The 26,499-nt window shown below is 36.9% G+C and overlaps 1 protein-coding gene across 1 annotated transcript in view; it reads right to left on the bottom strand.

The window, feature by feature from the left end:
* The window catches only part of GREB1 (growth regulating estrogen receptor binding 1), a 50,188-nt gene extending 27,393 nt beyond the window's left edge, over positions 1–22,795 (bottom strand). Inside the window, exons 1-14 of the mRNA XM_088536243.1 lie at positions 22,237–22,795; positions 17,153–17,275; positions 16,270–16,446; positions 9,507–9,689; positions 9,061–9,204; positions 7,649–7,774; positions 5,942–6,064; positions 4,937–5,074; positions 4,598–4,783; positions 3,689–4,039; positions 2,873–3,001; positions 1,314–1,439; positions 709–906; positions 441–621 (exon numbers count right to left, since the gene is read on the bottom strand). Coding sequence (XP_088392369.1) covers positions 441–621; positions 709–906; positions 1,314–1,439; positions 2,873–3,001; positions 3,689–4,039; positions 4,598–4,783; positions 4,937–5,074; positions 5,942–6,064; positions 7,649–7,774; positions 9,061–9,204; positions 9,507–9,689; positions 16,270–16,446; positions 17,153–17,275; positions 22,237–22,393 — 2,342 coding nt within the window. The 5' untranslated portion in view covers positions 22,394–22,795. The remainder of the gene's footprint in view (positions 1–440; positions 622–708; positions 907–1,313; positions 1,440–2,872; positions 3,002–3,688; positions 4,040–4,597; positions 4,784–4,936; positions 5,075–5,941; positions 6,065–7,648; positions 7,775–9,060; positions 9,205–9,506; positions 9,690–16,269; positions 16,447–17,152; positions 17,276–22,236) is intronic.
* Between the last annotated feature and the right edge of the window lie 3,704 nt (positions 22,796–26,499).

The following is a 26,499-nucleotide window of genomic DNA, read 5'->3' as shown; positions in this document are numbered from 1 at the left end:
CAAACAAACAAACAAAAACCTTGTACTGGAAAACTTCCTATCGGTTAAAGAGGTAAGCGGCAGTGTTGGCTCGTTAGTTGTTTGGTTGCTGTGGAGGGTTTTTGCATGTTTCACAGCCCAGAGGCTACTGAGCTCAGTGCACTTTCACAGGAAGTCTTCCTGTGAACAGGCGACAGCCAGCCAAAAAAAAGCAGTGGTGGTGACTGAAGGATGATAAGAACAGTGGGCAGAGAAAGGTGAAATGTTCCACTGATGGATAATATAATGATCAAGATAGGAATAAATGAAGGACCTGAACAGAAAACATGTTTATTCACTGCATGGGAAGTTGAAGTTAGCAGAAAGCTACAAACAAAATGAAGAAAGGGATAAGCCAAAAATCTGATCTTGAGTTAATACAAATAACAGTAATTTCTCTAAAAAAATCACAGTTCTCTTACCTCATTAGATCCCAGTGTGCATGATCATGGATTAGGACAAACAGTGTGTGGGGATTCTGCATAGAGTTCTGTAAAAAGACTTTGAACTTAATCTGGGCCTCTACATCTAGTTTCATAACATACTGTTCCACCATCTGCTTTGTGAGATGCTCCTTTTCTAATCCAAGTTCTAATAAAATGCCTAAAGAAATGGGGGAAAAAATCATTATTTATACATACAAATTTAACAAATTGATGTTTATCTAAAATAAAAATGACTAGCAAGCACCTGAGTGCCAGAGGTGAAACAAGGTCTGCTGGTAAGTCACTTCGGAGGGTGGAACACAAATCAAGAAGTCAATTTTCTCAAAGGAACCCAAATCAAGATTTTGGGTGCTGGAGTCAGCAATTGAACAGATATGAGACAGCAATTTCTGAGCCACTGCTAGCTGGAATGGACGAATCTGATGTCGCTCAATGTCATAACCTGTAAAGAGGCAAAATTCTGCTTACATAAATGTCCGAAGCCTAACTTCATGCAAAGTCTGGCAGTGGATAATTGATCTGCTTTTCAAGGGAGTTTGCTTGTGAGCGAGAATTATGCTCTATGAAAATCTAAACGGAATATGCAAAGAAATCTTTCTGCATGTGAGCATCTTAGTCCTCTGAGTCTCTTAAATGGCTCAGAGCTGAGCAGACACAATAGTGTAAGAGCTTCAGAGACTACAATATCCACCACTGTAAATATGGATAACCCAAAACACGAATTTATTTTAAACTCAGACCAAATTCAAGAGCCTAAAGTTCTGCCCATATGCAGAACTTTATAACTATGGAGTCGCAGACCTAGCCGGAAGCACCGTCTGTCTCAGTCCTGTAGAAAATCCTCCTTACTTGTACATACAGCTGTTCCAGTTCCATTCAGCATCGTTGGTTTATTTACTGAGGCAGGAAGAGATGAAGAAATGTGCCCTTGGTTTTCTTGATAAAATTTCTCCAGTAAAATATCAATGTCACCCTCTATCAAATTGAAAGCATACTGTTATAGACATCCATGTTAATAATAGATGCAGTTCATACTGATTTTGTGTAGTATATTTTAATGAGTTGTCTGAATGCTAGCTAGCCATCCTGCTCTTGTCTTACTAGTTCTTTTACACAACAACTCTTTCATTATTTTCTATTGCATCTGTTTTTATACCGTATCATTAATTAAAAGACCAAGGAATGTCAGACCAACTCTATAACAGTGGCTAGGACTTTTATAGAGGATTGTGGAAAAACTACTTCAAGGCACTGCTACAAATTAGAAACAGCAAAGATCTGAAATTGGATTATTTTTCAATATCCTAACCATTGATCTTTTACTGTTCATTAATAAGGATTTCAAGAAGCTTTGAAAAATCTTGGGCAGAATGTATTTTTTAAATAATTAACGTTTTTGAGAGAGAGAGGAAAAAATAATGCCTATAAAGCTGAAGGAAATATGAGTTTGTGACTACACACAGTGCAGAAGCAAGCAAGATAGGCGTTACTGAACCATGTGTCTATGCAAAAATACTGTATCAAATTCTGCAGGGGCCCCACATACAGATGGATGCAATACACAGAATACAGCATGAGTCCTTGGCGTTTGGAAGGATATCTGAAAATGCCTGAACTGAGCTTAGAATGCCAAACAGCAGCCTGGTGCATGTGGATAGTACCTAGTTTTCAAATTTTCAGTTATTTGTTCTGCTCGAACAAGAGAAAAGCAAAGGATTTTGAGAATCATACTTTGAAGAAACTAAGAGGGGAAACACTAACTTGCAAGATTTCTCTAAAAAGGCCAAAATAACATGATGTATCCAGAAAGTGTTCTTGTGATTTACTTTTTGGGTGATACCAATGCCAGAGCGAGCTGTGATGTCCCACTAGCACTGACAAGGGCATTTCATTTGCTCTAGCTGAGTGATAATGTCACATTTGCCATGCAGTTGTAACTAGCTCCGCTCCGTTCTTCCTGCCCTAATCCTCAGTCTACTCTGTTAAAAATTCAGTCTAGCAACCCTGAATGTCTGCGGTTCTCCTCTCTTTCTCATGCATCATGATCAAGGTGACTGATGGTAAATCCAAGTTCAAAGGGCAAATCCTTTCTTTGATAACAGAACTGTGACCTATTACTATGTGCTTAGGGCAAAATAATTTATCCATTCCTATGATTGACTTCCACAGTGAAGTACTGTATGCTCAATTACTTTCTTAAAGACTTTTTTGAAACTCAGAGATTTTTGAAGCTGACACTTTTAGGAGGAAATTCAATTCAAATCTACTTTCACAGAACATTCTCATATCTTTTTATATATTTCTAATAATATCTTGCTTCTGAAAGATCATGAGCACTGCAGTTTTCACTGACTTAAAAGGTTCAGGCAGGGACTTGGAAATATATCTATTTATAACATGCTATGTACCTGGGCAGAGGGTGCTAAAGAAGGATCCCAGAGTTTCTACTTTGCCTGTGACCAGCTGATAGTTAACTTCCTTTTGGTAGTCTGAAGGGCTGAGCATGCTCTCAGACAGAACTCTTGCCTGGTATTTCCCTAAAACAATAAAAAGGTCACTTGAAAGCATGTCAAAATAAAGCAAAATTGTTCTGAATGATAATAAAAATACCACGCAGCTAAATCAATATCACGTGCACACAAATAATGCAGATGAGTCTCTTTTCTCTATAATACATAAGTATGTACATATCTCTAAGGCAGAATCACTATTTATAATTTTCTGCATTTCTCTCCTATTTTAGGAAATGTATGTTAATATAGTATATAAAAAGAACATATTAATAGTCAAAGGATTGCCATTTACTTCACTCACATAATGAATCTTTGTATGGCTATTCAAATCATTTAACTATCAATCAGCATAGCCCTTGACAGATAGTCAAAGGGAATAGGGTTAAAAGATCATCTTTCAGAAACTAAGGAAAGTCTGTCTGATCAAAGTCACAAAGAGCAGGGAAGCTTTATGTGTCCACTATAATTCTCCACTATTTATTTGCAGTTGTGTAATTTGGGATTCCTTGGTAAGAGAACAGATAATAGAGGCAGCATGTGATCACTGGAGACACACACAGCTGTGTAGCATCAGCTTGGCTCCATCAAAGCTCATTATTTCTTGGTCAAAGTTCTACTCTGAGGCAGCTTACTGAAACCCAAGCCTAACTCTGTGTACCAGAGAACATGCATTATGAAGGTCTGTTTGGAGGAGCATCATTGGGTTCTCACCTGTTATCACAATGCAGGAGTCAATGGCTCGATTTCTACTAGCACATATGATCACCACGTAGTTTGTCTTTACTAATTTCCCCTCAATGAGCAGCTTGAACATTTCTGAAAGCCCTTCAGCCAGAGAGTAGCTGCACTCGATGATATGGACGCTGTCATTGCAGGAGCTGGCGGCCAGGCCTGCCAGCCAGGGGAGCTGGGCTGAAGTCACCGGCGCAACCTGGCCGGGTCCCTGCGGAAAGCTCTGTGGAACGGCCTGCTGGTACTGACGGATTTCCGAGAGGTGCGATTCCCGCCATGAGCGCATGAAAATTTGCTCCAGATCCTCAATCAAAGGGACCTGGTCCGAGGCTTAAAAAATTAAGAGGAAAGTGTTCGTACCATGAAATGATCTAACAAAGACATGGAAAGAAAATCAGTTCTTTCAAAATCAGTATTTTTTAGACATGATTGTGTTTTGGATTTATATGGAGGTGAACGAAATTCTGCACTTTAAAGTCCCTTTATACTAAAATAAAGCTGCTCTAACTGGAAGCTGAGTATCAGAATTTCAAAATACTTAAGAGGTTGAGTACTGTCTATACTGGATTAATAGCATTTCAAAGAGTGGCACTGTATGCAATGGCAATGAAATAAAGCTGTTTCTTTTTTTAGTTTTTAACTGCTGAGCTACCAGTTCATAAGAAAACCTGAACTTTGCATGATTATGTTTCAATGGGTGTCTGAGCTTTAAGAACAATCATTTGTTTTTTCTTCAGTACCATACACAAAATTGTGCAATACAAAAAGTCCTAAGACTAGTATTTAAGATCTACTAGCAATCCATGCTATTATAATACTCCTCTCTCATATGCCAGAATGCAATGTATCCACTGTATCCACATCTACCTGGATGAAGGATAATCTTACCTAGTTGAACAAGGTAGTAGACTGTCAATAAAAGCTGCATTTCTTCTGAAATAGGCTGTATTGTGGATGCACCATATTGTTCATATGCTCTAGATAAAGACTGAGAATTTCTGTAGCAGGTGTATAGCAAAGGGCTCACTATAACGTCATTAAGGTTTCCACAAAGATATGGGAAGTTTCCATGACCTATAAAATACACAGCATTTGTACACATTGATTTCACAAGCTGCTAGGTATGTATTAGACATTTTTTAAGAGGAAACCCTTAAAATGCGACATCTTTAGTAGTCCTTAGCAGGACTTGGCATATTTCTTACAAGAAGATAAAAGGTTTGTTACCTTTAAAAATAACTGGCTTTGCCTTGCAGATTTTCAACAGGTTATCAGGAACTGAGACAGGTTCTCCTGAACCCACCATGGGAGATGAAGCTGGCCCCACCAAAGCGGAGTGTGGTAAAGATGATAGACTTCCTCCATCTAAAATTTAATGTGTAGTATTACTGTCAGGTCGAATATTGACAATATTGATTTCCTCAATGAAGAATTATTAAAATTGTTATTAAAGTTATTAAACATCAGTTTTACGTACTTTTTGTGGTTGCATCACACAATTCACGAACTGCTACAAGAACCCACATTGTGAGGCTCAACTCCGTGGAGGATTAATTGTATTGCTGAGATCTTAAACATCACATTTGCATCTAAAGGTATTGAAATTGCTATAAATAAGTAATTCCTACTATGAATGCAAGAATACAGGAATGTACGTGATATTAGTGCACAAATAGTTGCAATCTGTTTATTTTGTATAATATATTTACTTTCTCTAGTTCTAGACAGGTTTTCCTGCTACATATAACAACAGAGACAAACTTTAAAATTTGTTCAGTCCTGAATTATCTGAGGAAATTTTATTTCAAACAGTTGTACATTGAAAGAAAATGTTTTAGGGAAAGTCTGTTTGCTTTACCGCATGCAACTCTTTTCTCCATCTGAACTATAAAATCCAAGTGTATGCCAAGAACACCGCAGAAAATAAGTGAACTTCTCCTCACTTATGACACAGATTTTAGCATCCCAAAGGTGTTTAGTTTCCCAAAGATGGACATAGGCAGCTGTTGGGATTTATTAATAATGTTTGGATGACTGGCTGTTAATGAGAGTTAGGCTCGAAGCCTCAAAGCAAAGCCAAGAGAAGTGATGCACCTAAATAATTCTGAAAAAGTAGATATCCATCCAGAACTCTGCTAAGAATCTACATGCACCTTTAAAATATTGCTTCTTTTTCCCCATTATTTTCTGAATAATAAAACCAAAATCATCATTGTTTTGAGTATAGCTTACCATTCTTAATTCTAGTTGGAACCTGTGGGTTGAGCTGTAAGTTCCAAGTTTCTGTAGATGATGGAGATTCTGGTGACCAACCTTTATGGCGCTTTTTTGGAGGCCCTGAATTTGTTAAAGTGCCTGAATAACAGTAATATTTCAAAAAAGTATTAGAATGTATTCAGTTTTGTGCATGATAATTCATTATGTTTGGACGAATTGGATGTGCGTATTAAGTACTGCAGTAGAAAGTGTCAGTTTCATGCATATATATTTTTTTTGTTGCTTTTGTTTTATTTTGCTATGTCCTGCTAAAATATTTAGAAATTTTCTGGTGCAGGTACCTCTTGATCATCTTGGGAGACACCAATCATTTTACAGCCTTATTTATTCTGAGACATGTACTAAGAACACTTATTTGCGTTATTTTGAAGTCAACACTATGGGCATTTTGTCTCTTTTATCTCTGAACACATATTACTGTGTTCCAGGTGAGCTTTCACTGAACAAAATTTTCAAGGGCTTCATGATATTCCATATTAGTTCCTAGAAAATGACTGCTGCACTTTCCTACTGCCCACTTTTAGCTCCAACATCTCTGTTTAGCAGTAACTACCTTTTTCACAGTTTTCTGAGATGTCCAAATCATTCATTTCTTTCATCTTCTTCTGCACTCCTGCAAATTCCCAGAACTATGAACTTCCACTAACATAAAGTATTACTATCTACTGAGAGTCAAAGGTCCTCCAGGAACTGCTCAGCATCTTACAGGACTTCTCTCTTTCTGTTTCTGGACACGCCTCTGCAAAGGTTGTAACACTTCATACTGGTAGGGCTAAATAAACCTGAAGTCTTCAGATTTAGAATCAGATTGTTCACATGTAGAACCATTTTACAAATATATATACACACACACACACACTTATAAACATACATATGCATATATATCTTTTATATATATGGATATAGGTTTTTCAAAAATCACTTTGTCCTTTAAATTTTTACCACGTGAGGGCAGTATAAAGTCATTTGTTCTACTCATGTTTTCGTTTAGTTGCTTGGCATAATGTTGTGGCAGAAGTATCATTTTAAGATAATCAGATCAATATAATGTATTTTTCATTTGGAAATGCCTTGCTGCTTCTTACAGGGTTATGTAATAATACTGACATGTGAAGGTATCATTCTAAGATGAACTGGGAAGATCAATCTTACCGGCTACTGAGAAGGCGTTGCTGCAGAGAAATGGGCAGAAAACTGAATTTGGCTTTGATGTTAGCAGTGCAGCTAGGGAAAGCTTATTCTAAAGTAGAGTTATAACATGTTTCTACCTATACTAAAGACTAACAAGGGCTTTCTTGCTTAAAGAAGTCAGTGACACAGAATACAGTTTGTTTTCAGAAAAGAGAAAACACAAATCTTGTTGAATAATAATGGTTCACTGAGCACAATGTCTTAAAATTGGAGCAAGCTACCCAATTCTTGTGGTCTGCCCTATGGTAGACTGCAACTTAGGAATTATCCCATGAGTAGTTATTTATAAAGCTTTCATATTTCCCTCTGCAAAATCTTTTGGGTGATATTGTTGAGAAAGTATTAATATTTTTTAAAACTCTGAAAATTAACATAAAAAAGTGAAAAAAAATGATATCATTTATTCAATTATTCTATTACAGTCATGGAACAAAGAGTTTAAAGTGATTGAAAAACAGATCCATATAATACCTAACACAGAAGGTCTCATCAAACCTGACAGGTTATTTTTCACTAGCTGTTGTTTAGGAGATTCCTTGCCATTATGAACTGTTGAGCTGAATGCTGCTGTTGAAGGGATATGATCTGTGGTTGCAGCTGGTAAGAAAAAAAGAAAGTATTTACAATATATTCCAGGGTCAAGATCCCCACTTGATATAATAAACTGATTATTTACTTAACTAAAGGTATCGGTTCTGCTCAGAGTGAATGCAATGCAGAATAAAATAAATCCACTTCTATATATTATATATTATATCAGATATGTAATCTTATATCAGATTATTTCTGTCTGATCTCTGGTTAAGTGACAAGGTAAAATCCCATTCTGCAATTAAATACATGTGTGAGATGCCTTAGACCCTTTGCAGGTGGACTCTAAATCTTACATGATGTTCACTGGAAAAACAGTAAAGATAATAAAGGGAATCATTTTTGGTTGCTTAAATTAACTAAAAATCCCGTAAGCCTAGATTCAGAATTGTCATCCTGTTTTCAGGGTTTTTTTTTTAATTTCCTTAAGTGTGATATATTAAAAAAAAAAAAAAAGATTTTCTCAAGCCTAGTATGCTTGTAACTAATATAGCTCTTTTTATGTATTTAAACCCTGACAAATGAAGGCCAGCATTGCTGTTGTAGAGAGATTAATTATTTGTTCTGGAGGGGTACCAGCACTCCAAATCACAACTATTTAACAGGCCTCTATCTCACAGAGAGACTATAACCACCAACAGATGTTCTTCAGTTCACATATGTGAATCTCTGTAACAGTCATAGGACTCTGGAGAGCTATTTTCATAATAAAGAAGCTCAAATAAATGATTTTAGCCTCTGTCATCCATCACCTTGTATTTATGTTAGTGTAATGAAAAAGCAAATAGTTCAATAATATTTTTATTCTAAAAGTTAGATAATAACCATTAGTTTATTTTTTAATATTTAAACAGCTTTTTCTAGCAGAGGAAAAAAGTCATGTGCTTTTAATCTAATATCCATATAATCTCTACAGAAAAGAGGATTCTCATCATAACATAAAATAGACAGGATCAGAGGATCGAGCTGAAAAGACACAATTCCTGTAGAACTTGTCATCTCTGACTGGACAAGCAACAGCTGCAGAAGGGCAATACCTATTCTCAGCAATTTTAAAAAGATTTGGTTTGCCTTAGGTATGAGCAAGCTAGAGAACACCCGAGCAATTAATTATTTCTAACTCTTTATACATTACTCTGGAGAAATAATGTGAGCAAGAAGATTTCAAAGAATGATTCATTATTTGTAATATAAATAATTTAACTTGGACTTTTTAATGAAAGAGTGTGTTTAGTTGTTTGTCTTTTCATTCATACAAATACACATAGTGCTGAGCGAGACCCCCAGTGTACCTGCTGGCTGAGTCCCGGCCGGAGCAGATGGGTTTGGCGGTGGGAGAGGCTCGTTGGAGAGGCTTCCGGAGGGGCCCGAGCTCTCTGGCAGCTGGAACAAAGTGCTCGTACAGGTGCTGGATGAAGACTGACAGCTTCTGAACTCTTAAGAAGGGAAGAATATTCTTATGCACTGACAACAGGGACATTTGCTTTGATTTGATAATTTCAGACATGAATTACTTAGAGGCCACAGCACTTGTAAGGGAGGAACTGATGCCGTTGAACATGCTATCTTTGTAATAGGTTGGTTAATTGCTTTCTACAGCTGTTCTAGTAATCACCTAGCTTAAAGAGTCTTTCTTTCAACTGCTCTGGCTTTGGGTTTACACAGATGCCTGTGCCTGTGATATCTAAGCTTGGAGGATGAAAACCAGAGCTTGAGCACGACAGCTTCATTATCTTACCTGCCCCTTTCCAGCAGATTACAGAGCCTTTGGTCAGCGCTCCCTGTGCATTCCTGACCAGATAATACTTTAAGTGTTTCTGTTTCTTGGGCTGAGTGGTCAGTTTAAGATTAATGTGATTGGAGAATTCCGTAAAGTAGCAGAAACCCTTCTTGCCACAGCCAACGCAATTGCCAGAGAAGCCTGATAAAATAAACAACACATATAATCTAGTGAAATAGGTGGCTCAGTGTTAATGACATCCAGACAGGACTTCTTCCTGAGAGAAGCAGCATTCCTTTATTTATTTATTTGGTAGAGAATTAACTTATTATTAACATTTTCCTCAAAAAAAAACAAATTACACCAAGTCCATTATATTGCACTTTGTCCCCTGAATTCCATAAATACTCACATTTAGAGAACAATTAAAAATATTTCAATAAGAATTTCTGATTCAGGTGTTTAACTCCAGCCCTATTCAATACCACAGAAAGCACATGGTTCTTTCTTCTCTAGTTTTCACTGAAATTAAACGTGTAATTACATATCAAGAAATGATACATATCAATATATATATCATGTATATATATACACACATATATATGTATATATATATATAAAGTATATTTCATTTTGAATATTTAATCATAACTAAGTATATTAAGTACTAAGTTTCCTTTTTTTTAGAGAGGAAAAATGGTAAAGCCTTCTTGGGCTATTGATTTAAAGAGTTTTATCAAATTATGTGTCCAGACTGCATTTTCACTCCTCTTATTTCTGATTAGGGAAATAGCATCCATAATTTTATAGAACGTGACAAAGACCTAGTCCTTGCACTTACTGACACTTACTGTACTCAGGCTTGTGGGGCATTTCCAGTGTTATTGTCATTTCCTCTCATTCAGCCTCAAAAAGGGCTCTCAATGGCCATATCATTGTACTATAGGCAGAGAGCATTCCTTAGCAGCTAAGACTATTTACCTTTCATTCTTGACCAACTTTATTCTTCCATTTTCCAAAGCACTTCCATGCAGAAAATTGCAGGAAATTGCAGTAAATTGTATCAGACCAATGAAACTCTCTGAGAAAGCTAATTACTCACAAACAAGCCCTACAGTGCACAATTAGAACATAAACTGCCCCATGGCACTTACTCTCTATTCCCTACTCATGCCCTGAAGCACTTAGGCTTCTTTGACTTCTTTAAATGACATCCCATGCACATTTTGATGTACTAGCATCCACAAAAAGCTCTACTTCTGAATTTTAATAATGCAGATAAAAATTAACAGACAGTGAAATGGAAATAAATTCCTTTGGAAAAGAAGTAATAAAGGTTTTATTATTATTATTGCTATTATTATTATTTAAAATGATGAATGTCTTAAGAAAAAAACCTGGGAGGTTTTGCTCCTTGTCTAATGATGCAAGAATTACCGTGTTTCAGTGAACCGAAAGATGGTAAAAATAACATAAAGGATTTCACATAACATATGGAGACCAACTTTGGAAATAAATAATGTTGCTGGCCAATAATATGGTAGATAGATTAATTATTTATGAAAATGATAACTTCAGTCATATATTTTCAATGATTAATATTCAATATTCAATGATTTCAAATTAATATTCAATACTTTCTTCTGTAACACAAGGGAACTGAAGTCATAATCATTGAAATATAATGCTTTGCAAACATCTGTTACTAGGGTGTACACACACACACACACACACATATATAAAGTGATTTTAGCTTGACTTACAACCTGATCACTTCCGTTAGTTTTCAAATGTCTCATAAGAATTTGTTAAAAATCTAATGCATGTAGAACAATTGTTCTGCTATCTACAGGAACAAGTAATTAACAGCTATTGAAAGATCCCTTATATCTCTGATCCTGGTAGGCCGGATGATGAAGGTCACTATGACTTCTAAGATCAGGGCAAGCCATGACTCTGCATAATCCTCTGTATTAAATCAGCACAAAAGCATCTGTCCAACAACACTGCACCTCCATTTGCTGCAATAAAAGCAACAACAAAAATAAAATAAAAGTGTTAAAAGCAGTAGCGTTTGAATGTGTTTTAAAGAGATTAAGAAATCATGAAAATGCTTCTGTTAGGAAATGAAGGTGTCCTGAGCATTGGGATCTTATCCAGGTTTTTCCCTTTCACTCAGGGTAACCAGCAGGCTGCCAAAGGCACAGGTAGAAATATCTGTCCAAAAGAAAGTTGGATGGGGGACATAAAATCTTTTCATGTGGACAGGAGATCAGCTACTACCAGTAACCCTTGTAAATCACCATCAACCTAAGATGGCTTAGCAAACAATGGCTTCAACCTGAAGCAGCCTTTTGCCCTGCTTATCTACTTTGACCTCTGAGGCCTACTAGAAAATTAGTACATATAATATACACACAAGATCTGGTAAGAATACAACAGATCTAGAATACCTCTTTGCTTTCAAAAGTGCTTGGAGAATATTTTAGAAGTTTATTGTTTAATTTTCTTTTTAAATCAGTGTCATCTTTCACTTGAAGCTTGTCCCAGCTCCGGGAATTCGGCTAAGACTCCTTTCGTGCAAGTCCGTATGTCCTGATTTGATACCTTCTAAAGCAGTTCATTGCTCTGTTAATGTTCTGTGTGTGTTTGTGATGTGCTGACATCACAAATACAAAAAAGCATGATTTTATCATTTCAGTACTATAAAAGTGCTGTTCAGTCACCACCAATTGCAAGGCTCTCAGACTGCAATCTTGATCATAATACTACGTTTAGCAGAAGGGATTTAGCAACACCAAGAACCCAAACATTTCATAATTCCCTCTTCTCCGTGTGCCTTATTTACTTGCCGTGGGCCAAGGCAGCAGCTGATAAAGGGGACAGCTTGTTTCATAAACAAGCTGCATTAAATATTCTTCCATACATTACAGAAAGGACAAAGGTCAGCGGAGTCAGGGCAGCCATAAGGTGGCTCAATATATCTATGTCATGGGATTGATTTCACAAGAGAATTAGAAATCAATGCCTGGAGTTTAGAGGCTAAAAGCCTTTCACCTTTAGGTCACGAGTTCAAATCCAGCTCCGTTCAGTAGTGACTTACGGCTGTAACTCTCTGTAGATTGTTTAATCAGAGGTTATTCAATTGTATCAGATATTGCACCACATGCATTTGCTACATCACAATGATCAATTACCCACAACTTAAAAAGCACTGACACAATAGGGACCCTGTGGTCGGAAGAGGGACCTTGGACTAAAAGGGTATGAAAACTGACCTACCTTCTCACTAGGGAAATGAGTCCTTTGGATCAGCATTGAGCTTGTGCTAGGGATAAACAGAGAACTTCAGGCTGGAAGGATATCCATCTAACACTGGTATAATCTAACCTTTCATGAGTTGGCAGATGTCTTCCTGTTCCTCTTTTAAATTAATAACGGGGGTTTATTTAATGTTAATATTTTTGTAGAAGGCTATATAACTTCCTTTAGACAAAAAGTGATCATTCTCCAACTTTTCAACATGAATATTTTTCTGTTCAGTTCTACTCACAAGTAAAAAGCACACAAACACTGACAACGCTCCACATTTTTCCCTTCCATTCAATACCATTCTAATTAAAGACTGAAGTCTTGCATTTGAAAAAATAAATTAATTCAATACGGTCAATGCAAAAAGCTCCATTATAGCACTAATTCACTACTATTACAATGGCCTAATAGAACATTGTACATTTTAACAGACAGCCACAGTATTTTACACTGCACTGTTTTCTTCCACACAGATTACAATGCAAGCAAACTAATCTTTTTCTCTGTCATTCCAACCTCAGGGACTCACTGAAAAAAAAAAGATTTCTATTCCGTGCTAGGGAAGTGGGCAGGCATTTGGTCTTTTGGGAAGAAAAATGATGAGTGAATAGGTGCTTTGTTTACCATGAGAGACTCTTCTTGAAGGGGAGAAGAGGGGAAAAACCCCGAAGAGGAAAGCCTTTGGAACTAGCACAAGTCAGCTGCTTTTACTAGGAAACACTGAACACTGCACAGTGACAGAAGTGCTTCCTCCATCTAAGCATTCCCCAAGGCCAAAAAAAAAAGTCTATTCTGCAGATTAATAAAATCTGTGATCTAATGTGATTAACATAAATCACATTACATGCTAAAGTTCCTCTGACATTAAAAATATTTGCTGGACAAAAATAAAGCCTTTTTAAGAAAACAGGATTTTCCCCTGGAATAATACAGCAACTGTAAAAACAGACAAACAAAATAGCCTAACTGTTCCCCAGAAGTGACTTTCAAATCACCAGCACATTCGCCCCGATGGCGGGACATGCCATTAACATAATCAATAAATTGGCACGAGCCCCAGAGGCATATCAACAGCCTCGCACGGAGACAAGCCCATAAGCTAAAAGCTGGTCAGGAAGCTACCAAGACATTTCCTGTTTTCTTCTGGAATTTTTATTTGCTTCACAGGCATCTGCACAAACATACGCAGGGAGGCCATGAGAAATCAGGAAACTAAGACATAATGCATTGATGTCTTTTCCCTTCAAATAAATTTGTTTGGGAAAAAAAACTGCAATAGTGATTAAGAGCTGTCTTACAAAAACACAGTTAATTAAGAGAAAGAAAAAAGAAATTGAGAAAAAGCAACATGGTTCAAGGTACAAGCAATTGCTAGAAGTGTGGGTTACACTCTGACTCCCAGTGACAGTTCACTTTGATTCAAAATGAATCTCTTCCTCCTCACTAAAGTTTTAGGGACCACTTCCATGTCCTCTCAAAAAAATAAAAATAAAGTTTGAAGAATGGCCTAGACCTAGGACACTAAAAATAAGCCTTCTATCCCATCTTTAGAGAGCACAATAATAAAAAGAGCTTTGCCTTTCTATAGTAACTGTCTATGGAAAGACATCCACCTAACTAGCATACAACAGAGATATGTTATTCTAATAGGCAAAGAATTATAAGAAGAATGCTTCTCTCTTTTATGCTACCATGTCTTGAAAACATGAGACTGTGCACGTCTGGTTCTAATTTTACTTACTGTGATGAGATTGAAGTATGACTATACTGCATTCATTCTAACTTACATCAGTTTATGAAAACCAGAATCAAACAATGATTTCTACCTACAGTGCAATGTATTGTACCAATGTTATGTTATCCTGATCTCAGTAAGATATATCTTTCTTTTTATCAGCTTACACACACCATAAATTTTATTTTATTTAGAGATTTTGGAAATAATTAAGATTTTTTTATCTCAAATTATGTAAGTTCTTTCAACTGAAGCTTATTATAGAATAAGTAAAAGGTTATCCCACAGCGTTACTAAAATCCTTTGCAAAAGAATGTTGTTTACTGGTTTTCAAATGTAAAACAACAGCCAAGTATAAGCACATAAAAGGCTCCAGGAAACTAAAATAGTATTAAACAAGCAAACTTAGGATAGAAACAGCATCAAAACCTGTCAGTTATGTTCTTATTGCCTTTTTCTGTTCTTGTTTAGCGTGCAATTAACAAATACACCACTTCCTCTCTGCTAACAGCCTAAGGAGCTTAAGCTGTTAATAGTGCAGCAGTGAATGACTTGAGTGGTACAACATTCCTGTCTTTATCTTTAAAATGACAACAAGTTGGTGATTTACGATCCCCTTAATTCCTTTACAATCACTGGTCAAATGTACTGTGACCAATCCAGCTTTGCAAGATCACATGAGGAAAGAAGTTACTGTACATGGAATTACGTTATGCACCTTCACACTATGCTGTCATCCCAAATGTCTTGAAGAGTTACTGAACTGAGATAAGAGCTCAGTATATAACAGCTGGGTTCACATAGTTCCCCTTACTGTTTGTGAAAGAAAATGGTTAAAAGGCACAATGACTTATATTTCTTTGTTGCTGTTTAGACCAGTATGTAGACAAACTATACAGCATTTTGAAAATGATACATAAGAACCTGAGAATGCCTGAGTGTAAAGAATTTTCCTTCAAATAATATATCACTTTCTCTAATATAAAATCTATTCCATTTTAATAACATTTCTATTTAGTTCATTAATTCATATGATTGCAAATCAACTCTAATTATCAGATTTTGAATAAGGCTAATAAGAATACATAGCAGAAACTTCATCATCCAGACATTTAAATAGATAAAAAATAATAAAATTTTAATTAGCCTCCACAATTCCCATCTTAAAATAATGTGTAATGAAAGACTGAATTCAAACACAAGCACAAATCTGCTTACACGTCAAGCAAAATTTCAGCCTATAAACATTCATATTTATTTATACTAGGATAATACCAAGAAGTCATAGGCTAGGATACAGAATCCGCCTTACTATTTCAGCACTGTCATAATCCAAAGAAAGCCATAGAAGTCTCTAGTCTAAACTATCATCAAGCTCTATATTTGTGTATAGTAATCAGAAAAGTCTACAGCCTGTTAAAGTGTTTGGAAAGCAAAAATAAAAGAGACAGGCAGCATTTCAGTTAGTCCAGTTACCAGATGTGTAGTTCCAGTAACCAGGACATAAACTGACTAGAATTTCATCTTGGGCTAACAAACAGAAGGCAATGAAGCATTTTGAATGAACTGGCCAATTAATATTGCCATTTCTGAGCTGTTATCTTGTGTATCATGACTGGGAGTCATTGCATACACCCGGTAGAAATAAGATCTGCTGAACTTACCCTGCAAAAAGAGACTGACTATTAAGGTAGCCCAAAAAAAGAATCCACAAATGCAACCGCAGACACTTACCCAGCAGGGCGTTGCGCCCATTGTCATCTGGCAGGAATCTTTTATCCACAGCACACACTAAAAGATGGTCAGGTAAATTTGGTGACTTTGCACCAACAAGTAAAAACCCTGACGGTACCTCAATATGCTCATTGGAAATTGAAACCAATCTCAAATCTTTACCAGCCTGGCAGAAACCTAGAAAAAAAAAATCAATTCAACGTATTTTAAGATGAGAAGATTTTTTGTTTAAATACTCACATTTGTCTCCATTAAATAATTATTTATTTATTTATTTACTATGAAGTGCAAAGTTATATCCCCTGAATTCAAGGGCAAGCTAAGAGATAATTTTCTTCCATGCCTTTTGGTTTTTGGTCAGCTGTAAAAAAATCCTTACAGTAAAATAAGCAAACTATGGTGATGTTGTGCAGACTAAATATTTATGGAACTATTTACCACCATAATCACAATTTAAGTCATACATTTAAGAACAAAAATAATGGTTCTTAATATCTAGTGAATTGCACTGGCTTTTCCTGTTTGGAGAGAATTTTTCTTTTACAGCATCACGAGAAGAGGTGCACTTTAAGTAGTAAATTGTGATAATAAAGCCATAAAAATTATGATATTCATTTTAGTGAATGTTATGCTTGCATAATCAACTCTTTGAAGGTCAAATTGCATAAAAGAACAACAGTTCTGTCCTCATGCCAAATGCCTATCTGACTCCCTCAACAAACAAAATACAAGAGCAATCAAAGTTTCCAGTTTTGTCTAGCAGATAATGAACACTGACATTTTAGGATCTTTACATAACATAAATCATTTCATTCTGATTTGGGGAGGGCCCTGATTCTACCCTTTTGGGTATCTCTAATAAAATATTTAATACATTTCTTACCATCAGTAGTGCAACAACCTTCTGGAGGAGGCTTCATCTGGTAAGAAATAGGAGGACTATTTGATTCTGAACCTTCTTCCTCCTCCTCCTCTTCCTCTTCCTCATTATCTGCTCTGCTGCCTGCTACAAATTATCATAGCAAAAATTACTCTTTGAAAACAGATAGTGCTGGCAACAACAAATTAATGAATGAACAGAATGACCCAGTTAATATAAATTAACTGGGTTCTCTCTCTATTTTTGACAAAGACTTCAGTCTTATCACCTGATAAGGTATCACAAACATCACAAAAGATATTTGTTGTTTCCTTAACATTCCAACTTTATGCTTATATGTTTTTATGCTTATAATAGAATGTGTCTTTCATAAAAAATAAAACCTATAGCCCTTATACAAAAAAGTTTCAAAAGCATGACGCTAGAGCACCTGAAAAAATAAAAGGCTAAAGAGAAAATAAAAAGTCGCCTTAATTTATTATTTTTTAAATTTCATTAACTTGAAAGCAACCTCATGATCTTTATTAGAGGCTAGTTTTTGAACTCTTGCTATTCACAATAATTGAACTGTGTCCTGTATTTATAAAAATGACATCCAATATAAAAAACAAAGTTACTACTTCTTAGCACTTTAAAATGTCCTGGTTACTGTCCATGCAAAGATTTTATTAGATACTGACCGTGTCCTCGATGTTGCACAGGAAACTGAAGAGATGGTTCCTGCTTGAAACTAGGTTTACCACAAATGACACCAAGATAAGGACACCTAATTTTGAGGCAGGCTGTCTCCTACCAGAATCCAATGCACTGAGTAAGGCACTGTGCAGCTCCCTGTACATTGTCGAGGGAAGGGACATGCCCAGGAACATGTTTCACAGAAATTTGTGCATGGACTGTGCTGGTCAAGAGAAAACCAATACTAAATGCTGAAGAGCCTGCATGATTTAGGCTTCAACTTGCAGGCAGCCTGAGTTGCTGCTTCTGCTGCAGCCACCTTGCTGGAGTGCTGGTTGCCCAAGTCAACATTTTTACCTGATAGCTTGCTTCCTAGAGAGTTCCCTTGGGATATGAGAATCCCATGTTCAAATCCTTCCTCTAACTCAACAGATGGCAAAACAATTCCAGTTGTTCATATTCTCAGTGATGTTTCAGTCTCTCAACTAGAGACTATTTCTTTCTCTCTCTGCATTCATCAGACAGTTACGTTTTCAGGCGCAATAGAACAGCTTCAGCAGAACCTACTGAGAAATGACCCATCCTCTCTTTGGCTAGGACATTCCTGGCAAATGGGAAAAGTGCAACTAGATAGTAAATGGGAAGAATGCCTCTGTGGACAAGACAGAAAATAAATGAAACCAGATCCAAAATGATACATGATAGAGACAGGAGAAAAGTATGTAGTGAATACCAGCAAGGTAGGATTCTAGCTTTTCGGTACTGCTACTATAGGGACATGCCTGCAGCAAATAAGTAGAGAGTCTGAGTTTGGTGATAAGGGGTTCTGTATACTTGAGCATCAGATAGAAGTTGAATAGCTGTCTGGATTTGTGCAACTAAAATAGCAGTTAGGCTCCTACAGTCTTCTGTGGTTCTAGCTTCTAGTATTGAAACAGAAAGACAGCGAAGCCACTGTAGTCACCCTCCAAAGCTCAGGGTCAACTGGACACACTAGCATTGCTGCAACCTACTTTCAATCAGGCACTCAGAACAGGATATTTATTAAGGATTTTTTTTCCTGTGACCCTCCTTAAAATAAGTTTTATTGAGAAATGAATGTAGAATCACCTAAACAAATACTGCAGAATAAATGAGTAGCAAGGGAGGAGGCTGAAGAAAGAAAATCCAGAGTTTGGAAGCTTGCTTCTGAAGGTTATTAAGACTTCCACCCCAATCTAGAAGAACATTTGAAGGGCATGTTTACTTTTAAGTATCTCAACAGCAGGCTTGAGGTCTGGGGCACACAGATAAGGGCAGAATTTTAAACAATACAACTTTATGAAAGTAGAGCAAAGACAAAAAAGCTGAAAGTGAACAAATGGAGAAGTGAAGCTCTCAGTCTTTACTACTTAATCAGGCAAGTATTATGTGTTTTGATTTTATGACAATTAATATCTAAGTGCAACCAAAAAGGGGTAAATGTGGCTCTCCTCTTTCTTCACACTTCCAGCCAGGAGATTGTCTTTTCTGTCTGCACCAGCTCTGACACTTTCTGGAGCCGAGCTTTTCAGCTTGCTAACCCATCAGGAAAAAAAGCATCAAAGCCAGCATCAGACAAAAGTGAATAGGCTTTTTTGATGAATTTATTTATTTAATTAGCTCAGTGCAAGATTCAACAAATGCCAAAACAAATGCAAAGGGAGAAAATGGAAACACATGACCAGGAGAAATAGGGGAAGCAGGGGGTGGGATTTCCCTCTTTGGGCAGTAGTAAACTGTTGAATTGGTTCAGTCATAACCCTTAATTTCACATCAAAAGAGAGACAGAGTTAAGAACTTGAAGCAGAGATTAAGAAAGGAAAGAGCTACACCTCTTTCAGATCAAGAATGAAAGGAGTACAAGAGCAAATACAAAAGAAATAGTTTCTGTCACCTCTAATGGATGTCACTTGGGCTTCCGCTGCTTCTTTTAATATAGATCTACATTTTCTGGTTAGACATCAAAATTTACATTTCAGTGATTTTTTAAGAAACTTTTAGTTTTTAAAGCTGGGGCCCTTCAAACAACTGTATATTTTCACATTTCTGTTTACATCTTCTTTTTTTAAGCAGTCCAAACAGAATACACAATCAAACACTGAAAATTGGAGACAAGATGATGGTAAAAGTAGACTCAATCATAGCTCTTCTTTTTTTATATTACAGTATTAGGCAGAATTAGTCATGTATCTAGTCGATGTATCTAGATATAATGCCATTAAACTAACAGACGTATTATGAAGATTTTGTCCAGGTTTATTGTCTTTAAATCTATTCATAGATGGAATAGCATATCATTATCTTTCTTTAAAGAACTACTTCGGAGGTTTCAGAAAGCATTTATTGTATCTGTAAATTCATACAATTGTAATTATCATTTTTGTATCTTAATTAAGAAATTTCATATGGAACATTCTTCTCTCCCTAAGGCATAATGCAAATTATAAGGCCTGAAAACATTTCAATATTCATACAATATTCTCTTACTAGAACTACTCAGAAAATAAAACTACTGCTAGAACTAATATTCCCAAACTGATTGCAGGATCAGGGCTTAGTCAACAGCCATAAAATACTCTGTGTTTACAAACACACAACCTCCTCTAAATGCAGATCAAGGAAGGAGTAATCACAGCGCAGCAGATCTATTTCTCTGCATTGTTTTGTGAAGCCAGTTCCTCTCCTGCTTACACTGAAGGCCCAGCAACATCAAAACATGCAGGGACTCACTGCATTTATATCATGGCTGGTCAAAGAAAGATAAAAATGAGAGGGGAGGACAAGGGTTTAATACAAAATCCCAAGGATGGCACTTCAGTTGCTTTCTGGCCCTAAGGGCATGGAGCTTCATGGAGCGAGAAGTGGAAAGCCCAAATTACAGTGATGGTAACACGTGTGATGCCAGCACGCAGACATCTCCCACCCCAGGAACCAGCGAAGAAAAGCTCCATTAAATGTACTGTCAGGGTCCCTCCAGACTGAAACATTCATGAAAGGAATGTTCTTCACTAAGCACTTGTGGGACTTTTAATTAATTACAATTCAATTCGGTTTCCATTAACTGCAAAGGAAACAGAATCAGCCCTTAATGGCATGGAAAGTTCTTTGAAAACTTCCAGTGAAAGGAGTTAGGGGAGTGTGAAATTTCACTTTTGTCCCCAAACAAGGGCTCTTTTCCCGCAGCCCCTTCCCAGCCCATGTCATACTCCACCTAGTGACATCACACTTCGTTGCCATAGCAAAAGCTTAGGAAATCCTCATAGAAGAGGGAAAGATATAGATATATAGATACAGATGTGTGAAGCACAAATGTATATTTATTTTTATGTCCTATGTTAGCAGGGAACTAGGAGATGTAATTAATCATGTGAGCAGAACTCTTTATTGATGGAAATTTCTCTGCATTTAAAATGAGGTCTTAGTAAAGAGTTTAATCTTTGTAGAACGCTTGTATCACCTATCATTTCTTGGGATAATTGTTTTTTCCTGTTACAATGCACTATTACCCACTAAGCGTTTTTCATTACGTATTTATCTAAACTATCTTTAGCAAGCTGTGAAAGGGTATGTAGGCCAGGGTAAAATAAATGAATCACAAATGGATTAATAACTGGTTAAATCATTAAATGTAGCCTTGCACCAGCAGGCCAGTTTTCTGCACATGCCAATAAACTCACAACCTCCCATTTTACCTCCAGATTTCATGTCTAAGAGCATAACAAACCACAGATTATATCATGAGTTTGCTTGTCAGATCTAAACTATACTGTTTTCAAGAAAAAAACCTCATCAAGTGAAGTTCTGAAAGCAGACTAAACACACACACACAAATTCACTGTGAAAACCTCTGTGTTAAATACTGATCTCAGTAGAGTCTACTGGAAAATAGAGCCTAAGTTTTCACCTGTGCAACCACAGTAATTAAAAATAAGTAACTGTAAACTTCTTGGTAAAAGGATACAAATATTCCTGCTGTATTTCTTCACAATTAAAATTACTAATAGCATATTTCATTCATAAATCTTCCTTTTTTTTACCATCATTTATGATGCAACTTTTCATAAATGTATAGCAAATTATAGAACAATAGATTTATGATCCAAATCTCCACACACTTCATATAATAATTCATAGTACTTTGATTTACATGTAAATAAATGTAAACAAGCAAATGACTTATCAAAATAAAAGGCAATGCATAATTTGTGTGTTTAATCCAATTCTAATAAACAAATAAAAAATGAATAAATATATATCTGTAGATTGTTTAAGTATTCACATAACTCTGAATAGTTTTTCTGCATTCTAATTTGAAATATTCATGCTGACTTTTGGGAAAGCAAAGAGCAGGATGATTTTTGAGCAGAAACATAAATTCCACAATGTCCTACCTTCTAGTGAAGAAAGTTGCTGCTCAGCTTCCAAATACAGCTGAGAAAAGATTGGTCTGGGAACTAAGTTGTTTGAGCGGAGAGAGGCCTCAATAGAATTATGCAAAACTTCTTCAAATCTTGTCGTCTTGAGCTGACCCGCATAAGAATTTCCCATCTTCTCAAAGAAAATAAAAAGATAAGAAGGAAAAAAAAAATCAATTTTAGTACTCGGAACTCGATCACTGCATGTTGATGTCAGACTACAACATTTCTCATGAAAGAGAGGAGCTTCATTGTCCACAAAGAAAGGCAAAGCAAAAGAGCATTGACTGCAGCAGGCACCGAGCAGATCCTGCTGGTAAATTACAGGAAGTTATCTAAAAGTAACAGCTTTCGGTAATTCAGTAGAAAAGCAGCAAGCTTTGACACCTTCTTGAAGATGTGCCTAGAAATCTGCTGCTAGTAATTCCTTGTCTTATGTAGCAATTGAGGAGATGCGTTTTCAATAGCCAGCAATCTCATCTGTAAAACACCCTTTTTGTTTCATATTATTTGAACAGGAAAGAAAAAAAAAAAAGAGGAATTTGGGGATAAAAAGAAGAAGGAATTTGAGGATAGCAGTTTTGTGGATTTATCTTAGTGTGGCCCATCATGACTGAAAACTCATGGCTAAAGCAGATATCTTTTATAGCTGTTGTTTCATAAATAATATAGCATTGCCACAACTCATATCCCGTGAAAGATAATAGTTTTTTCTTCCCACCTTAAACAACTTTTTCCTCTAAGCATATTTTTCAGAACAAGGTATATCCAGTATCTATTTGATTTTCCAATTAATTATGAGGGTTTTTTTTTTTATTAGTGAAACAGCATAATTTACTCATTCTGACACTGAGGAGTCGGTCTGATCCAGCTGGATATCCCAGTAGTTCACTTCCCACGTACTTATCCGCTGCCTGCTTTCCGCAGTGAATACAATGAGCTGGTATGACCAAAAGCCATGTCAGCTTTTTTTTTTCTATTACAAAGTAGCTCTTGCCCTGGGCCCCATGTCCTTTCCCTCCTCAAGTAACTGTGAATGGAAAGCATGAAACGCTTCCTGTTTGTGGCAGTAATTCCTAAACACTGAGCAGCCCCTCCTTGGCACCGGGTACCGCCTGGGAAATGAGCCTGTCGGGAAGCATCCTGCAGGAATCACTCAAGCAAAGAAAAACGACCGTGAGCAAACCAAGCCACATACCAGTCTGAAAGGAACAACACACAAACTTGCCTACTTTGGGTATCTTTTTATGACTTTACAAACAGTATTTTATATCTATAATCATATCTTTGTATAATTTTGAGCATCTTGTTACGTTAAGATTAGATGCAGTATTAATACGAATCAGAAAACAATGCAGGTAGCATTTAAGAACATAGTCCAGAAAAAGAGCAGGCAATACTGACAAAACATCTAAGCATGTGCACAAGTGGAAACACAAAATTGTAATGGGCGGCTTGGATGAAATTAATAGTGTATCACTTTGCTGAAGGGTGAAAGGGAAGCTGCAAAAAAAAGCAAGTTATCTACCTTCAGTGCTAACATGGAAGCCTATTTTCAATATGACCATGCCAAGGAAACTAGTATATCAGGTTATAAACTATGCAGGGAATTGATGGACGCTTGCATGCACGTATGCATGCATGATTTTCAATTTTCCTTACTTCTTGAAAAAGTTAATTAAAGCACATGAAAAATAGAAAGTTTTTTAATGTATGTGAAAATTCTTTGCAGAATTCATTATAAAGCTATAAATCAAGAGCAAGACATAACATTTTAAGGCAATTCAAAAGCATTACCACATAAATATCCCCCCCAAATGGCTTTATGCAATGAGGAATGAAGAGAACAGATATACCATTTACTGGGAGCTAATATACACTTCAGAATTTCTAGAGGCCACTGGTGGGCAAAACAGAAATACTTCTTCAAACAGTATTCCACAAAACAGCATCATAGAGTCCGACCTGACATAACATATCTGTAATCAGTGTAATCAGTGAAGATCAAGTTAACTATGCAAAGTGAAAATCCTCAAACCCTGTGCAACACAGGCATTTTTGGCTTTATACTTTCTGGGTTTGTCTACCCTGGCTTTTGCACATCTATGATATGTGGGGAATCTTACAATCATATACAACTGAAATACCTTAGAAAACAGGCTGGTCACAATCATAATGTCAGGAACATGCGCTGGAAGATGTGATGACGTTTTAGAGTGATTTTACACAGTCAGACACCTTTGAAACCAGAAAATGTGCATCGCAGGAGCTTTTTTGACAGTGTTAGCCCTTGCCATTCAGAGCCCTGTTAATTCACTCAGCTGCAGTAGAGATGACTTCTATCAAGAAAGGGAGAAGCTGTTTTTCACTGGTTTCGAGATGGTTGACATTCTCTCTTTCCTTAAAAGATACTCAGACTGAGCTATCTGAATTGTAAATTGCTGACTCCTTGGCACCAGGAAGCAAAGGCTTTGAGCCCTATTTTTCTTCTCAATGAACTCAACGTTCCCAGCCCAGATTTATGTCTCTCTTGGATACATGTGGGTGGCACAGGATAAGGTTTCAAATGCTTGTGAAATTTCAAGCCATGAACATAGACAGGGACCCCAATATATTAAAAAGGGTGCGGGGGGGGCCACAGCAGGATGGCCCTAAACATTAAATACAGATAAATCAATATCCTCCTTATCACACAGTCACTTTTCATGGAGAGCATGCAGGGAAAATTACTATCCACTAAAAAGGAAAAGAAGGAAGACCTGGAAGAACTGGTTAAAGCCATGATAAAAAAGAGCTAAAATGCACCGAAAGCACATCAGCACCTAAGAAATGATTGCAGATATAAATGAAGCAGCTCATAGCTAATGCTGTTAAATAGAGATGCCAAGCTCAGGCCTCCTGATATAGGAATCTAAAGAGAACAGACCTCAATTTCCCAACAAAGATCCCTGCTTGTAACAGTGATTTCATGATGAGGAAGAGCAGGGATCTGATTAAGAGTTAATGTTTTGGTCTCCAGAAAAAGATTCTAATTCAAGCTCAGCTCCTGTTTAGTCTCAGCTCCTGTTTAGTCTCTTTTTACTCAGATTTTAACGAAGAAGCAAATTATCTGAACTGTTCTGTTGTGGCCTATACTGCAGGTCTGGGATTTATAAAAGGAGTTCAGTCTCAGCCAGGAGGAGACCCACCACAAGAGCCATGATGGTTGTTGGTCATGTTAATGCAGGGGGATCGCCAGGAGCAACAGGACATACAGCCCTGGTACCTGACATGGGATGCTTGGGGAAAGCTCTTTTGGTTAATGTAAAGCTGTAACCACCTCTGACTCTTCAGAGTGGCTGTCTGCAAAGGATCATTATGATTTTGTGAAGACTGAAGATCTAGCACAACTCTGCACAAAAAATAGCCATACATCTACGACTTCAGAAAAGGCATGAACTTTAGAGAGTGGAGGTTAACTAAGGATTTGAGTAATTCCCATTGAAATACCTTGAATATTATGTTCAGTTTGGGGCCTCTCACTACAAGAAAGATATTGAGGTGCTGGAGCATGTCCAAAGAAGCACAACAAAGTTGGCGTAGGGGCACAGACCTTATGGGGTTATTTAGTCTGGAGAAGAGGAGGCTCAGGAGACCTTATCACTCTCTACAGCTACCTGAAAGGAGGTTGTAGTGAGGCAGGGGTCGATCTCTTCTCCAGAATAACTACTGATATCACAAGAGAAAATGGCCTCAAATTGCACCAGAGGAGGGTCAGGTTGGATATTAGGAAAAATTTCTACAGAGAAAGAATAGCCAAGCATTGGAACAGGCTGCCCAGGGAAGTGGTGGAGTCACCATCCCTGGCAGTGTTCAAGAAACGTGTAGATGAGGCACTGAGGGACACGATTTAGCAGGCATGGTGCTGAAGGGCTTATGGTTGGACTTGATCTTGAAGGTCTTTTCCAACCATAAAGATTCCATGATTCTGTGAAACAGATTGCTAAAGAAAGTCTGTCTTTCTAAAGAAATTCTGTCCCTGACTTTTAAAGATGCTGTTCAAATCACAAATTCAGTCTTAGATAGGACTTTTAAATTATTACAAGAACAATTTTATTTTAAGATGGTTTTTTTTTGCATTGTAATTGCACCCTCCTCCCAAAGACTCAGCAGCATCCAAGACACAGCAGAATGATTCCTTACCAAGACTCAAGACTGTTTTAGGAACAAATAATACACAGTTTGGATCTTCACTAATAA

Source organism: Tinamus guttatus, unplaced genomic scaffold (genome assembly GCF_059628265.1).
Source record: "Tinamus guttatus ecotype Peru unplaced genomic scaffold, ASM5962826v1 Tinamus_guttatus_pri_ptg000653l, whole genome shotgun sequence".
Classification (NCBI taxonomy): Eukaryota; Metazoa; Chordata; class Aves; order Tinamiformes; family Tinamidae; genus Tinamus; species Tinamus guttatus.
Note: the sequence above shows the minus strand (reverse complement) of the source record. Positions and strands in the feature narration are given on the sequence as shown.